At 38.2% G+C, this 16,909-nt stretch overlaps 3 protein-coding genes across 5 annotated transcripts; 2 read left to right on the forward strand and 1 right to left on the reverse strand.

The window, feature by feature from the left end:
- The first annotated feature begins 248 nt into the window (after positions 1-248).
- Positions 249-5,603, forward strand: LOC137731847 (protein ACCUMULATION AND REPLICATION OF CHLOROPLASTS 3, chloroplastic). Of its 3 annotated transcripts, none has more exons than XM_068471087.1 (16): positions 249-719; positions 802-860; positions 1,101-1,165; positions 1,583-1,717; positions 2,227-2,275; positions 2,366-2,478; positions 2,561-2,632; positions 2,738-2,848; positions 3,092-3,273; positions 3,419-3,682; positions 3,782-3,858; positions 4,028-4,431; positions 4,551-4,655; positions 4,763-4,900; positions 4,991-5,157; positions 5,350-5,603. In XM_068471087.1, the coding sequence occupies exons 1-16, from the start codon at positions 376-378 to the stop codon at positions 5,417-5,419; spliced, it is 2,355 nt and encodes a 784-aa protein (XP_068327188.1). In that variant the 5' UTR covers positions 249-375; the 3' UTR covers positions 5,420-5,603. The 3 variants fall into 3 exon arrangements, with proteins under 3 accessions (XP_068327188.1, XP_068327189.1, XP_068327191.1); XM_068471088.1 differs by having other exon boundaries at positions 4,037-4,431; XM_068471090.1 differs by lacking the exon at positions 249-719 and having other exon boundaries at positions 805-860; positions 1,101-1,169.
- Positions 5,604-5,776: 173 nt separating this feature from the next.
- LOC137732202 (uncharacterized protein At4g15970-like) lies at positions 5,777-8,265 on the reverse strand. Its single transcript, XM_068471501.1, has 4 exons — positions 7,971-8,265; positions 7,256-7,621; positions 6,381-6,862; positions 5,777-6,220 (listed from the first exon to the last, which is right to left on the reverse strand). Exons 1-4 carry the CDS (start codon positions 8,196-8,198, stop codon positions 6,157-6,159), a joined length of 1,140 nt encoding a protein of 379 aa, XP_068327602.1. The 5' UTR covers positions 8,199-8,265; the 3' UTR covers positions 5,777-6,156.
- Positions 8,266-9,030: 765 nt separating this feature from the next.
- On the forward strand, positions 9,031-16,485 carry LOC137731318 (protein transport protein SEC24 C-like). Its single transcript, XM_068470422.1, has 24 exons — positions 9,031-9,773; positions 9,873-10,103; positions 10,232-10,306; positions 10,444-10,542; positions 10,807-10,918; positions 11,170-11,297; positions 11,402-11,521; positions 11,680-11,760; positions 12,131-12,208; positions 12,369-12,461; positions 12,833-12,887; positions 13,069-13,145; positions 13,309-13,380; positions 13,528-13,611; positions 13,779-13,898; positions 14,016-14,084; positions 14,263-14,340; positions 14,492-14,630; positions 14,825-14,989; positions 15,223-15,368; positions 15,502-15,678; positions 15,826-15,914; positions 16,004-16,035; positions 16,121-16,485. Exons 1-24 carry the CDS (start codon positions 9,171-9,173, stop codon positions 16,222-16,224), a joined length of 3,027 nt encoding a protein of 1,008 aa, XP_068326523.1. The 5' UTR covers positions 9,031-9,170; the 3' UTR covers positions 16,225-16,485.
- The last annotated feature ends 424 nt before the right edge of the window (positions 16,486-16,909 follow it).

A 16,909-nucleotide genomic window follows, 5' to 3' on the forward strand; every position in this document is an offset into this window, starting at 1 on the left:
ATACCATCAAATCATAGTAGGAGATCGCTTTATTAGAAAAAAAAAATGAATAAATAAATAAATAAAGACATTTGGTGTGGACTGTTGGTCGAGGTGGGCTAAATGGGTGGGCTGTGTGGACTGTTGGTGGGCTGGGTCTTCGACATCTACAATTCGTTTAGTGGGCTTAATCCTAGCCCAACTCACTATTTATTTATTTATTGTTTGAAAAAAGAATCAAGGAGCTGAAATCTCCATCGATAAAACAAACCAGTGTGTGAGTTTTGATACGTGATGCTAGTTCTTCGTCCCCAAAACCCTCCCGCCCAATCTGCCACCGTACCAGCTCCTCCGGAGTTGCAGCAGCCGCATATCTTTCAATAGCGGTCCGTTTCAATGGAGCTTCCCGCCGCATTCACAAGTTTCCGATCATATTACGGTGTTTCTCTGCGCCCTTATTCTTCAAGGTTCTCTGGACTTATCTTCAGTAAATGCTCCTTCCGCCGCCGAAGAAAGCACAGTTTAAGCTGCCGGGGTAGATCCGGCCGGAATTCTCATTCGCTTCGAGTAACGGCGAGTTCGGCCAGCAATGGACCTGGCCGAGCGGACAGTGAAGTGAATTGCGAGGATTTTTGGGGAAAGTCTGAATTCGTTGAAGTGATCAGTATTGGCAGTCGTAAGGACGCGGTTCTCGATTTCTGTCTCGAATCACTGTTCCAGTTTTCGTCTGTGCGATTTTGGTGAGTTCACTGTTCTTTGTTGCTTAGAACCGAAGCATATTCATAAAAAGTAGGAGTTATAAGCAATGGGAATTTCTTGCAGGCACATTATCATCAAAGATTCGTCGAAGGTGCAGTTACAGCAACGGATTTTTGGAAAAGGTTAGCGCTTTACTTTGCTCTACTTGTCAAATTTTTAACAAGAAAATTTGAAATTATTTTCTTGAATTGCATCTTATTTGCAAGTTTGTATTGTTTGAATTTGGATACATTGATGTCTGTGTAGTTTCATTTCATGGACTTGTCGTCGTTTTTAGCTAACTTGTATGGAGACTTGGTTATTGTTCATAAACCAAATAGACACTTGATATGCCTTAATTGTTTTTTTGGCTATGATTGCAGATGTGACTCCGATGATCTTTGAAGTTCCGCCATCCTCAAAGTCATGTCCAAAGGCTATTATCCTTGTTTGTACATTTCTTACCTATTACTTGCGTTTATGACTCTGTTTTCCAAACTATATTTGATTGTTTTACATTGAGGGATTGTTGGATGTGTTTTGTATACTTGGTTATAAATGGGTTAGGTTTTTCGGTGCCAGCCAGCGTAATGAATTTTCAGATGATTCCACCTTAGTTTACTTTTTACATTAGAAACACAGACTTATTAATGATAATAAAAAAGACCAACTTATTTGACTATCATTACTAGCGCTAGTTTCATGTGTGAGTGCTTGGTTGTTTATCAGCTTCCTCCCCACACTCTTGTATCTGTTTATTTCTACAATAGTCTTTTGCCGAAATATTTTGACTATGCGCACGTATACCTTGGTTCCTTTATGAAACTTACTGGCATCCAAAATTTCCTGTTACTTCTGTCTGTAGGTGGCAAGTGCAGGATATGGGTTAGATCTCATGGTAGCAATTGATATTTTGAGAACAATTAGATCTGCAAATGGATTTGTTGTCACTATTATTATGAAGCCTTTCAGCTTTGAAGGACAGAGGCGCCAAGTTGAGGTATTGTTTCTTTGGCTGGAACTTTGATTACACCTGTTGACGTGAATATCATATATGCAGCATTGTTCATTAATTGAAACATTTTGCTATGCATCTTATGGGAAAAATTTTAAACTAAAAAAGTTATAGAAATTGGAAGTAGTAATGGAGCCAGGGTGAATTCATCCTAATTTTCTCTCTTGAGAATCTTGTACATCTAGACAGAAAGAGAAATGACAGTTATGTAATGATTTGTTGATAGTATCAGAGACCAAATCCATCTTATTTTGGCCCCATGTAACCATTTTAAAAACTTTTATCAAAGCCTCTCTAAGACATATATCCTCGTGCAAGCATCCGTAGATGTCTTTATAGCTCATTTAATTATTTTGTTTCAACTTTTTGTTGCAACATCCATTCACTTGAGAGGTATAATATTCGCTGGAGTTTTCTGAACTCAGTGTTCCATGATTTGGCCCTTCCTGATTGAGTCCATGCTTGAATATTGACACTTTCAATCTAATTTTCAGGCCAAAGATCTAACTGAAAAACTTCAGTCTCATACGGATTTGTTTATTGGTGAGTTTGTTATATTATCTGTTAGATGAAGCTTTGAAGTCCCACTTATTTTGAGCAGTTGCACATTTTGTTGTTTCTTTTTACATGCAGGTCTTGACGCTGACATGTTACTCAAAAAGGACTTGGTAACTTTAGATGAAGCTGTCAAGACTGCAAATAGTGCTGTTTTAATGTCAATAACTGCTGTATCTGTTCTAACAACTGTAAGTTTCCTTCTTTCATATTTGTGTTTATCTAAGTGAAGAGTACCTTGGTTGTGACTTGGTTATTGCTGTGTACATATAGGATATACACAGAAAACTTATTGATGCATCCCATTATGATGCGAAAGAGATCAAAGCCTCGGAAGTGATTAAAGTAAGTGTTCACAAGTCATACAATACACCTTTGTGCAAGTTATGATGAACTTTATTAGATCATTTATTTATTTATATTTTGCTTATTTTTTGCAACTCTGTGCAGATTTTGGAAGTATACAAAGAAGCAAACATTGGATTCGGTGCTGGCTACAATATCAAAACTTCAATACTACGATCTATGTATGACTGCCCTTTCCTTAGTATGGGTGTAAAGGTATGACCAAATTGCACTAAATGCACGAATTGATTATGTTCCTATTGGTCAATTGTGTCATTGTTCTGTTTCTCATTGATTTTTTGCTGTTTCTCAGTCCTTTTTTACTTTATGTTGTTCTCAACTGGGTGTACATAACCTGCAATTTATTTATTATGGTTATAATTTTATACCAATGTTCTATTCTTTGCGACCATTCTGATTTTTGGGTTGTTTCCATTTTTTTGCCCCTCTGTTGCATAGGACTTGGATGGTATGATTATATGCATCATTGCAAGTTCGAGCATTATCGAGAACAGTGATGTGCATGCAATTTTGCATACGTTTCGTCAAACTACAGAATATGAAGGGGAAATATTAGTTTCTACAGTTCATGAACCTAGTCTAGAACCCAACTTGGTAGTCACAACGGTTCTATTTGTAGGGTAATGTTTTTCCTTTATGCCTCATGTTAATTATTTAACAGTAGTATTTGCTACTTACTTTCCGACTATTTATCAAATTTTGATTTGTTGATGCATGATGCATCTCGTGTCTAGTGTTCTAATGTACATTTTATGTGATCACCAGTTTTACCAGAAAACAAGCTTCTCAGAAAAGTGGCATATTTTTGGGACTGGCCCAGCATTTTCCTTTCATTTTCAATCTTTTCAATAGGCATCAGTGGCTACTAAATGACACTCGGGAAAACCTACCTCTTGATAGTGCAGATTCACCAGATTCTAGTGAGATAGGAAATAGAAAGGCTGTTGTTATAGCCGAAGGTTTTGATAAGTACTCTGAAGGACCTGAGGAAGTAACAAACAGCAACTACGATGAGTTCCACCTTTCAAGGTTAAATTGGTTTCCCTATTTTAATTTAGTTCTCCTAAAGATTTGTCTGACATGCAGATTCTTTTAAACTGATTTATTTTATTTGTGGATTTTTAATAGTGGGTTGGAACAAAATGAAGATGGAAATTATGAGGCCACTGCTGAATCATCTAGTTTATACGATCCCATCACTGAAGGTAGCACTACTATTTCGTATGCTCTCCTTGAAATGTGAATTTACTTGTTTCCAGTTTGATGGAGTAGTCATTCCTTGGTGTCCTAGTAATTGTTAAAAGGACGCGGCAGCACTTTTATTTCTTGTAGTCTTCATTCGACTAATCATGGTTAAAAAATTTCTTTGCCAAGAAACTCCAGCCTTCCAAAGACAGCCACTTGTTAGTTGGAACTTAGGACCAGGATCTCAGCTTGCAGAGGATTGGGTAAAAGAGAGGGCAGCTGAAGATGGAGCTACTGTGATGCTAGATAACCTGAGCATCTTCCGCCTTCCAGTTGGTGTAAAGCCTCCAGAGGAGCTGAAAGATGGTGTCAATGCCTCTTTTCCACCGCAAGATCCAAAGACAAAATCCGAGGATGGTGTGAAAGCACAACCAGCTGTCAATCTAAGTATGTCTTCAAGGAATTCATTTACTGACACAGGGCTCGGAGCAGTCAGGGAATTGTACAACACAGCATCAACACTCGTAAAAGGAAAAGATGCTGATAATCCTAAAAAACAAAGAAATCTCTCTGCTCGTGCAGCATCTATGCTGGTAATGAGCTGGTTTTAAATACATACTTTTCTGTTAAAGAGTTGAAAGTTACTATATTAGTTGACTGGTTCTTATACTTGAACTTGAGGATTTAGTTTGGTTACATATTCTTTGAACAGGAAGCAGAACGAGATTCACCAAAAAAGTGGAGTCCTATGGTGGAGATGCCATACAGAGGAGGAATCTACGAAGGACGGTGCCAAGGAGGTCTTCCTGAAGGAAAGGTATTGTTCCACAAAATCATAAAAGCTGAAAATCTAAGTTCTTGAGGTGTCATGATTTGATCTGTACAAAACAGAATTAAATGCTAATCCTAAGAAAAATTCTACAGGGTCGTCTGCTTCTTGGGGACGGAAGCATATACGATGGCATGTGGCGATATGGAAAAAGATCAGGTCTTGGTACATTCTACTTCAGCAACGGGGATGTGTTCCAGGGATCATGGAGGGACGATGCCATGCATGGCAAGGTAAATTTCTTCATGTGAAAGTGTATCAATAGGTATATCTCTTTCATTTGATATCATTTTGTAATGTGCTGTTTCTATGGTCATGTATAGGGTTGGTTGTATTTTCACACCGGAGACCGATGGTTTGCAAACTTCTGGAAAGGGAAAGCCAATGGCGAAGGTCGCTTCTATTCAAAGTCCGGTGATGTCTTTTTTGGCCAGTTCCAAGATGGTTGGCGACATGGCCACTTCATCTGCATTGATGTTGACGGGACAAGGTTCGTGTAACATATTTTTCCCCCTCTTCGACTAAATATAGGGCTCCCCTCGAAAACAAGGTTTGTTGAGCCTCACAAGCCGTGCCCAAGCAATCCAGCCAGAGCTTGAGATTGTTGGGGCTCGGCTCATGAGACTCACGAGCCAGTCTGTTTAAATGGTGTATGAATAATCTGTGACCTCCATGTGTGCAGGTGTACTGAAAATTGGGATCGAGGTGTTCTTGTAAGCCGTGAATTGGAATCTGATAATGGTGATGGATAAAAAATCTACTTGGAATTATTTTGTAAATTATTTTTTGGTTTTTTTATTTACATTTCATTTCAAATTTTTGTGTAATTGTTTAGTATACAGTTACAGTTTTCAAAAGATATAAACTAAGGAGGCAATGTGACTCCAAAACGATTATACATTGTTTAATTAAGCTTTCAGTTTAGAAGTGCCTTTAGTACGATTCAAATCGCTTTTAGTGAAATTATTTTTGAGCTCTAGAAACACTTCCAAATGGATTTTGAAGAAAATACCTGTTATGTACTTTTTGCAGAAAACACTTCAAGTGCATTCAATTGGATTTTTATTGAGATTTGATTCTAAAACACTCACGAAAAGCACTTTTAGTCATTTCAAATTTACTTCCGAACTAGTTCTTAATTAAATTTTTCTATCGCGTGGTCTTGTGGTATTGAAACTTAAAAAAGCCTTTAATGGAAGCATTTTGCAAATTAAAATTTGAAAGAAAAAAAGCTGACGTCGAAAAGAGGCAGAAACTTCACCAAAAATAAGCTACCAGTCGGATAACAAGGCTAAACCTAAACCTCTGAAATTGTTTGCTACAAAAAAATCGTCTAAGAATTTCCCTGCAAGAATTTTCACACCCACATTATGTGTGGTTTAAGATCACCTCTTCCCTCGGGAGCCTCGGGTCCTTCGAACCCGCCCTCTGCACCACTTCCACAATTTTCTGTCATTCAAGAAGGCTTCAAAACTTATACACAGCTCCATCATTCTTGTGAACCATGTTGAGCATCGCTCTCCCGTGCATCAGAGCGACGGAGAGAGTCAAGGCTGGAAAGAACATTCACAAAATTAAGAATTATACGAGAATATAATGGAAAAGGAATGAATAATGTACATGTAAATGTAGATGCCTGCTACCATCTTAGGCAACAATAACTTCACATTTTAAAAAATCAGGACAACCAAAATTTCTATGTGCTTGTCTTACCTGCAGTTCTGCGGAACGCCCCATGGTAACATCAAATCTCTCTTCAAATTAGGCGGCAAGGACACAAATCGCTTCCAATTCCGAACCATGATTCTAAGGTCGTGAAGCTTGCTATCTAGACCATAACAACAATTTGCATGCATTGTACAAACTTGATTCAAATCCTTACTAGGTTCACAAAATCCACCAAAGTAAGCCGTATCCAAAAATTTTATTTTCAGTCCGATACCAAAGGTGGTTGGATCAAACTTAATAATATTGAGGACATCCTGATCATGGAACCCAGGGTAGGTTTCCCGCGAGGAATACCAAAATTTGTAGAACGCTATTGACCTGCTATTGGACTTTACATAGTTAAACCCTCCATTCGGTTTGTTCTGTAGATCATCCGAGTTGCCTAAGAAATTATCGCATGCAATCTGAAAATCTGCATCCTCATAAAACTGTGGAAATGGATCCCTGAACCACATAATATCCGCATCCTGGAGGAGGAAAGATCAACCACGAAGGCATTCAAGAAAAGAAAAAACAGATTTCAATCAATAAGAACCATATTAAAGCACGCCAAAACGTCTGCACTGAGTCTTACAAATGTATTTTGCAATTAATTCTTAAATCTGCTAAGGGGCTGAAAGACGAGATCAATATCGAATAAAAAAAGAATTGGGAAACCATTACTGATTTAGAGCAGAACCCTACCAAATGTATCCTCGACTAACGTAATTTGAGTCTAAAAGTTTCTCATCAGGTTGTTTCAAATATAATTTTTAAACAGATACAAACTTCGTAATTCAAGCTTAACAGTTTCTAATCAGGTTGTGCCATAATAAGTTCCAAATTACGAAATTTCAAGTTGTAGTTGCAGAAGAGATTACCGTGAAAACGAAATTGTAGCCCATCTCAAGAACAGAGCGCAGAAAATCGATCCTTGCCCACATCATCTTCAAGTAGTGAGGGGTCATAAAATAAGCCTCCTGACGAAAATCAGAGTCTTGAATGACAAGAGCAAAGCAATGGTTATGCACCTCCAAACAACGCTCAAATGCCTTTGGATCCAAGGCAATGATCACCAAATGGCTCAATAGCCTATGAGTTCCAACTCCAATCCTAAAGCTCTCCAGAAAGAGATCGAGGATCGAGCCGGGAGCTGCCCATGCTTCATTCAAAGTTGTTAAAATCACAGTGCCGTCTTCCATGGTAGCATTCTTTAAAACCTTTTCAAGCCTATGTTCCTCGCTAACCTACCCAAAGTGTCAAACTTTCTATGAATTTTATGCCATTAATCTAAATTTTCACACTTTTGTCAGTCACCCAGTAACAATTGTAAGGAAATTAACAATAACTGATCAAAACACAAATCACCCATTTTTAATAGCTCGAGAAAATAAAGAAATATGAGAAGAACAATGTCACAATGCTCATTTTTCTGCACACCCATTTTCTTATGTCCCTCGATTCTCCTTTGATTTGGGTGTGGAGAGAAGAAAAGGCTGTGCAGAAATAATTTCTTTACGGAAAAAAAAAAAAAAAAACAAAAAATTGAAAGGTAGAAATGAATGAGAGTGAGAAGATAAAAGTAAGGGCACTCACGAGAGGGGAAAGGTAGGCGGAGAATGAGGCGGAGGGAGAGGAAGAGAACCGGTGTAGAAAGCGGAGGGCATTGGAGTCGTTGTAGAGGAGCAGGCAGGAGAGACAGACCGCGACAAAGAAGAGAAACCGACGGATAAGGACGACCGATTCAGGCATGTCGGAGGCGGAGGAGTCAATGGTCGATGTGCGGCGCGTCATCGCCGGTAGACGCCTCCGGTGCGGACGCATCAATGGAGGTGGCTCGGGATCGGGGCATTGTTTGGTGAGAAATTGCGAAATGTCAAAAGTCTCAGCGGGTCGGTGATTGGAGTGTTGAAACTTGAAAGAGTGTCAAGTCCAGTATATAGATAGATTGATGAGAACTGATGTCGGTGTGACCGTTACTTTTTTTTTTTTTGGGAGTTAATAAATTAATACTGAATTTGCCCTTTAATGATATTTAAATTTAAAACTTCTCGTAAATAAAAAGGAACTCTATTAAAGTGTATTATTAACCAAAAAATGGGACAATTATTTGTCTATTAACATAATAATATGTGATTAATACGTAATCCGGGAGAATTGAATTGATGAGGGTCAAACTGAGAAAGAATTTGATTACAGAACAAATTTGAAAGAATTTGATTGACAAGAGATTAAATTAAGGAAGAATTTTATTATGGGAGTTTGGTACACCTATAATTAAAGATAAGCTAATATATGTATAAAATCCGAGTACAAATAAAGCATATTTCATACTATGTTAATTTTTTACCTTGCATACAATTTCGTTAACTGTTACCATTGATTTCGTCAATTTACTTGACGAGACAGTCAAAATTTGAGAAGTAAAAACGGGAACATAATCCTACAAAACTTTGTGTGTGAAGCATAAGAAATGTTGCAAAACAAAAGTGCGGAGATCCGTCGATCGTAACTTCCAAGAGCTTTTTGATTCTCTCTCTCAAGACAAAAACTGAAAGCGAAATAACGGAAATAAAATTTAACCGTTGGAATTAACGGCGGTAAAATCAAAAGCCCTAATCGTCTCCCGAGCTTCTTCGTCCCCAAGGTTCTTCTCACTTGCCCTAAAAGTTCCTTCCTTTTCAGTTCAATTTTCTGAATTTATTCGTAATCATCGATCGGAATTGAAATTTGAAGTAGAATCAATAAAGAATTCGAAAGCGGATTAGGGATTTTGGTCTGAATTCGAGCGATCAAATGGCGGCTCAAGGGCCACTCCGACCCGGTAATCGTCCACCGCCCCCTAATTACAACCCTAACCCAAATCATATAATTCCTCCCCCAAATTCCGATTCTTTGTCGGACAATTTGCACAATTTGAATCTCAATCGACCGCCTTCGAAGCCCACCTCTGCCCCAAGACCTTCACCTCATTCCCAACCACCGCCTTCAGCACCGCCGGGCCCATTTTCTCGGACTGCGCAGTCCAGACCTTTACCGGGTCCCCCTCCAGTGGGACCCCCCTCCTCGTTTCCACCGTACGTGGGCCCGTCAAGGTCTTTCGGGCCTCCTGTAACTTCACCACTTGGCAACAGACCGCCTCCTCCCAATGCTTTCCCGCCGGCATCCCCACCAGGTGTTTTTCTCGGCGGGCCCCGTTTTCCTCCACCTGTTGGCGGGACTGGACCTTCGGCAACAATGGCGGCAGCTCGAGCACCACATCCTCCTCATCAGCCTCAGCCTCCGCCAACCATGCATTCTGTATTGGGCAGTTCAGTGGGCAGAGCGCCTCCAGGTCCACCCGTGCAGCCGCCGCAACCAGTTTCTCAACCTCCAGAAACGTGGTCCATGCATAATCAAGTAAGCTCAAAGCTGTAAACCTTTTTTCAGACGTTGTATGCAAGTATTTTTTTTTTTCTCCACTCAATAATCTGACTGAAATGTTTTCAACTGTTTTAGGCACCGCAGCTGCCGCCAGCTTCAGCGTCTGTGCAACCACCAAGAATGTTTGGCATGCCACCACCGTTGCCAAACCAATCCATGACTGCCATATCACATGCTGTGGGGCAAACTGGAGCTCCGGTGGCAGGACCGTCAAAGATTGATCCGAACCAAATACCACGACCTATTCCAAGTTCCTCAGTGGTTGTGTATGAAACTCGTCAGGGCAATCAAACAAACCCTCCTCCGGTATTCATTTAGTTAACTTTTCTGACCATATAATTGATCTTTAAGAATCATTTTGTTTTTTTATATTTGCTCGCTGTGTTAGTGTTTAATGATCTTTCACCTAGTACTAAATGTAACTTTTTCTGAAGCCTTCTACGAGTGATTACATTGTCAGAGACACTGGGAACTGCAGTCCACGCAATCTGAGGTGCACCATTAATCAGGTATCAATCTGAGTAGTTAACAATTACAAACAAGTAGTTGATTTTGATGTTTGAGATTGTGATTCATTGGATTATGTGAGGAAAAATCAATTATTCTCAGCATTTTTTATATACATATTTGCCTTTTATTTTAACAGGTTCCATGTACTGCTGACCTTTTGGCGACATCGGGAATGCAGTTGGCTTTGCTGCTCCAACCCTTGGCCCTTCCTCATCCATCTGAAGAGCCTATACAAGTAATGCATAAATATTCTTTAGACTGTTTTTTCAATAATATGGTAACTTAACAGTTTATCATGCGTTGGTCAGTGAGTCATAATTGAGATCTGACAGATCACCGAAAATTTGGGATCACCCCTTCTCTTTGCTATTTGCGGATTTTGTCTTAATGTATTAATCTTCCATGTCAAAAGCTCCAAAATTTGTTAGTACACATATTAGATAATTGAAAGATGCATGTCTGCATCCTGGTCCTTCTTGATAAACTTTTCTTGTTATAGGTTGTGGATTTTGGTGAAAGTGGTCCTGTTCGTTGTTCTCGTTGCAAAGGCTACATAAACCCTTCCATGAAGTTCATTGATCAGGGCAGGAAGTTCATCTGTAGCTTGTGTGGTTAGTCCAACTTATGATTGCATCAGTTTTTTTATGTATCTACTATCTTTCTTTTAAGCTTTATGTGTATGCTTACTTTTATGAAAGATACTATCAGCCGTTTCTGTCATCTTCACTTCTCACATCTCCCAAAGTTTCACATTTAGGTTATTCCTTAATTTAGGATAGTTGTCCTTGTTTTCCATGTTGAATTTTTTTCATTGGTATTGATAACATGGTGATTTTACGACATGTACTTGTTTAATTTGCAGGATTTAGTGATGAGACGCCCCATGACTACCACTGCAATCTTGGTCCAGATGGTAGGCGTAGAGATGCTGACGATAGGCCTGAGCTTTGTAAAGGAATGGTTGAATTTGTTGCTTCAAAAGAGTACATGGTTAGTCGGTTCATGAGATTTCCCAGCTTTATGCGGATTCATGTTTGGTTAATGTTGTTTCTTTTCTGTTTCATTTAGATTCAAACTTAATTCTCATGTTCCAGGTGCGTGATCCAATGCTGGCTGTGTATTTCTTCCTTATTGATGTATCTATGATTGCTATGCAAACTGGAGCAACTGCAGCGGCATGCAGTGCAATCAGTCAAGTTATTTCTGATCTTCCTGTAAGTTTTATGCCTATTTGCACCTGCTTGTAGAAAATTTGACATATACTTGTCACCTTGGTTTTAGAGTATGTCAAGTTGTTTAAGTTCTTACAAGAACCTGCTTATTGGATTAAGGTTTTTAGTGACTGATTTAATTGATGATTCCACTATTTCAGGAAGGCCCTAGGACTATGGTGGGAATTGCAACATTTGACACTACAATTCATTTTTACAATTTGAAACGTTCATTACAGCAGGTCAATTATTGCTTTGTAACTCATTCTCTCTTCTGCAATGAATTTAAAAATTGCATTTGCTTCATTATCTTATCTTTTCTTATCCTGGTCTATGGCATGAAGGTATACCCCTTTCAATTGTGCTGTCTTTCAAAATAGGTGGTTTCTCTTTGTTGGGAGAAACCTTGTTTCAATATACGGCATTAAAAGCATGTCCTAAGTATGGTTCTGAGAATATATGGTTTCCTGTTGTTACAAGGATTGTACTCCGTTTAAACCATGTTACGGTTGTGGTTAATACATTTTATCCTTTCCCTGTTTACTCAACAACATTAAACATTCATTTCGGTAGAAGATTGCTCACTGATTTTATATTTGACATGTCTTGCAGCCACTGATGCTCATTGTTCCTGATGTACAAGATGTTTATACTCCTCTGCAGACTGATGTAATTGTACAGATTTCTGAGGTTAATTTCTGACTTCAGTTTTGTTTGTGTTCTCTAGTAAAGTTGTTGATATGTGTAGGGCAATCTCTTAGTAACCCCAGATAAGTCAAACCATTACTAGTTTGACAAATGTTCAAATGATTTTTTGTTAACCCTATGGTTGTTTCTGACATGTATCCAGTGCCGTCAACATTTAGAACTACTTTTGGAAAGCATCCCATCCATGTTTCAAGATAATAAAACAGCTGACTCAGCTTTTGGTGCCGCAGTCAAGGTATGGTATCCATATCTTCTTGCGTTTATTCTGGCTTTTCTGGGTGAGTGTCAAAGATGGTGTGGGAAAGCATCCCATCCATGTTTCAAGATAATAAAACAGCTGACTCAGCTTTTGGTGCCGCAGTCAAGGTATGGTATCCATATCTTCTTGCGTTTATTCTGGCTTGTCTGGGTGAGTGTCAAAGATGGTGTGGGAGAGTAAAAAAATTAAAAATTGGAGTTCTTGTTAAATTGGGTTTTCTGGTGTTTTATACTGTTATGTTTTTAAAATCACCAGCTTAATGGACACTGTATAATCACAATGATTAATGTCTAAGGGTTTATAGCTTGCATTTTCTAACGTGTTGCCATTTTGTCTATATTTTTCAGGCTGCATTCTTGGCAATGAAAAGTAATGGAGGAAAACTTTTGGTATTTCAGTCAGGTAAGTTCAGTGACATGTGTAATTTTAGTTTTATGGACTTTCTTTTTACAACATTGTCATGCTTGTTACAGCAATGCTATATTTATCTTGTTCATCTCTCTAAGGAGTGTTTTTAGAAGTTATATCTGTTTGTAAAATGGACTTATGAGTATATTCTAAAAATGATAGATGTTGTCTACAGTCTTGCCATCAATTGGAATTGGAGCCCTTTCAGCTAGAGAGGCTGAAGGAAGAACTAATAGCTCTGCGGGGGAGAAGGTATTGATAAATGATATACTGATTTTCTCCAACTACATGTTCTTCCATCTCTTGTTCTACCTTGAAATCCTGCGATCTGCAAAACTATATTATCTGAGTACTTCATTTGTTCTAACTTCTAACAGATGATTATACTCTCTGTTTGTGAATCTCTCTTTGCCAGGAGGTACATAAATTGCTTCAACCAGCTGACAAGATTTTAGAAACAATGGCAACGGAACTTGCTGAGTATCAGGTAAAACGTTTAGTGTTCTGTTTGCATTTGTTAAGTAGTTTGATATAATTCTGAATTCTGCTGATGGTCATTGGTTGGCATTTGTAGACATAGATGATGATGGGATTACTTATTCATGCTAATAATCTTTGTCTTTATATGTTACAGGTCTGCGTTGATATTTTTTTAACCACCCAGGCATACATAGACATAGCTTCTATGTCTGTCATCCCAAGAATCACTGGTGGCCAGGTACTGGAAAATGTCTATTCTTGCAATATATTATAGAAAATATAGGTTATAGTTTATTTTCCTGCCATTTTTTCATTTGTTCAGCCATTTGGGATTTTATTAACGGCACTATTCATGATATCTGTCATTGCAGACTCGACTTACCTCACATTTCCACTTTGTTCCAGGTCTATTATTATTACCCTTTCTCTGCGGTTGCTGACGCTGCAAAGATCTACAATGACCTTAGATGGAATGTCACACGGCCTCAAGGTTTTGAGGCAGTGATGCGTGTGAGATGCAGCCAGGTAACCTATTTGGAGTACTGACGTTCATTTTCTCGTTTTTTCCTTTTGTGTGATAGCAAATAGTTACTTATAATTTTCTCTGTTCTGCAAGTGATTGTTTTTCCTAATCTATTGTAGGGTCTCCAAGTTCAAGAGTACCATGGGAACTTCTGCAAGCACGTTCCTACTGATGTTGACCTACCCAGTGTAAGTTATACAACACAAACACACATATCATGTACATTCATACATCTATGTTTGCATGTTCTACTTTTGATGGTCTTTGAGTCTTTTTTCTCCACCATGGACTGCGAATAAATGCTGATCATATTGTTAGCTTGAATACCAGTTTTTATGAAACCTTAACTAATCTTTTATTGTGCAGATTGACTGTGACAAAACTATAATGGTAACCATAAAATACGATGATAAGTTGCAGGATGGCTCAGAATGTGTGTTTCAGGTACTAACTAGTTTTACTTTCAAAGTTTCTTGGAATATCTGGTCCAATATCTCCCCATTTTGATGCTGTGGAGCTTCCCATAATTCCTGTTAATGTTGAAGAAAATGACTCTTATTTTCCTTCTAATTACTTTGTCTTTTCCATTGTCCAGTGTGCGCTTCTATACACCACTGTGTACGGTCAAAGAAGAATTCGAGTTACAACTTTAGCTCTGCCATGTACAAGTATGCTGAATAATCTTTTCCGTACAGCTGACTTGGATACCCAGTTTGCTTGTATATTGAAACAAGGTATTTGGTTATACCTTTTTTCACAATCTTGTTTTTTACAACCTTTATACCATCTCATTCACTTTCTTTGTGCACTCACTCTCTAGTACCAGAAGTCCTTTTTTTCATCCCTTGCATGGCACTTTACTGACTATAGTTATATTTGATATGGGGAAATGATACTTACAATATACTGTCGAATTTTCTTTCTGCAGCGGCAATTGAAATTCCTTCTCGCCCACTCATGCAAGTCCGTGAAAGACTGACTGACCATTGCATCAACATTCTGTGTTCTTATAGGAAATTTTGTGCTACAGTTTCATCATCTGGACAACTTGTTCTTCCGGAAACACTTAAGCTCCTACCGTTGTACATCCTCGGTATCTTCTTTTATGCTTTTAAGTTATAAGACTTATACTAGTTGTATTTGTGAAGCTAAATGTGCTTTCTCCCTCCAAATAAAATAAAATCAGAATTTTGTTATGTCCCAATGCATGGACTATGCTATTCATGACTCTTCCGATAAGCATATTAGCAGTCATTGAAGTATAGCTTCCTGACATTCGTACATGTTTTAATAATTCTGTTTAAATTTTTTTTTTTTCTTTTTCAGCACTAACTAAAAGCACAGGATTGCGAGCTGCGGGGAAATTAGATGAACGATCTTACTGGATCAATTATGTGTCCTCTGTTTCTACTCCTTTAGCAATAGCACTTGTGTATCCTCGGATGGTGGCAATCCATGATTTTATTTCCAAGGTCTGAAAGGTTTACCATTACTTAAAGTTTGATTTTTCCTTTGTTCTGCTCTCTCTCTCTCAGCGACACAAACCAATGCTAGAAATGTGCTTGCTTTCAAGTTATCGATCCTAAAACCAATGGTAATTGACAGACGGATGGATCAATTGTTCCTCCTGCGATTCCACTTTCTAGTGAGCATATCAACGATGAGGGAATTTATCTTCTTGAGAATGGAGAGGATTGTCCAATATATATTGGCAGCTCGGTAGATCCAGATATCTTGAACAAGTTGTTCGGTATTTCTTCAGTTGATGAAATTCCTGCTCAGGTACGTGTTAAGCCAAATCATTCTTATACACAATGTCTGTCCCATATGATGCCTTACGACTGACTGACTTGCATATTGGCAAAGTTAATTCTCAGTATATTTCCCAATAGAAATATCATCCGATAGCTAATATTCTCGCATACACAGTTTGTGCTGCAGCAGTATGATAATCCATTTTCAGCTAAGCTAAATGACGTGGTAAATGAGATTCGACGCCAAAGATGTTCCTACCTCCGGTATGCTTTTGTTTTTCTTTTACTTTCTCAATTATGCAACGTGTTGATTCGATGCAAGTCTAATCAATTCCTCGATTATTTTCTTGCAGCTTGAAATTATGCAAGAAAGGAGATCCATCAGGTCAGTGCGTTGTTGTGCTGTGTAATAAATGTGTGACATAAAAGTTACGGGTTTATGTATTAACTCTTGTATTCTACTTTCACAGGGATGCTCTTCTTCTCATATATCGTCGAAGATAAAAATTTGAATGGCCTCTCCTATATCGAGTTTCTAATACATATCCATCGGCAGATTCAAATGAAAATGTGATTAGCTTCTTCGGTCTGATACCGGTCGTGATACCTTCGTTCTGGGCAGCCGTGGAGGGATAGAAAACAAGAAAGGACACCTTCCTTCACTGCACAGTTTGGTCATAACGAAGGACTTATGGAGGGGAGGGGGTTGGTGCCAGTGTTTGTGTTAGTTTATTTAGTCAATGGTAAATATTGAAAAGAAGTAAATTATAGAGCCCCGCAAAAGTGGTAAATGGTGAATTAATAAATATAAGAGCTCTCAAGTTTTGTGAAAACATATATTGTGGACACAATATATTTTGTGTGGAGAAAAAATGTTATAGGCTATTTAACAAAAATTCTTGGGTGGCCGGAGGACCAGTTACTCGATGTTTTAACCATTAGATTTTGGTTTTTAATTTTAAAGAATATCTAACAGTTAAAGTATCAGTAATATTGAATACCCAAGAAAGTCCTGCTATAGACCTAAAGTTTTCTTATAAAGAAATTGTAGCAATGGTTCGTTAACTTTAACCCAATTGAATTAATAGTTCATCAACTAAAAATTTGTGACCATTTGTCTTTTTAACTCATTAAAATGTGTAACTATGATTTTTTTGGTTAACTTTGTTAGAACTTTTTCAAAATGAGTCACGTACCATGCACATGAGGTTGAATCTGGGGTCAATTAAAGAAAACCAAATGAGAAAATTGTGGCAATA

Source organism: Pyrus communis, chromosome 4 (genome assembly GCF_963583255.1).
Source record: "Pyrus communis chromosome 4, drPyrComm1.1, whole genome shotgun sequence".
NCBI lineage: Eukaryota > Viridiplantae > Streptophyta > Magnoliopsida > Rosales > Rosaceae > Pyrus > Pyrus communis.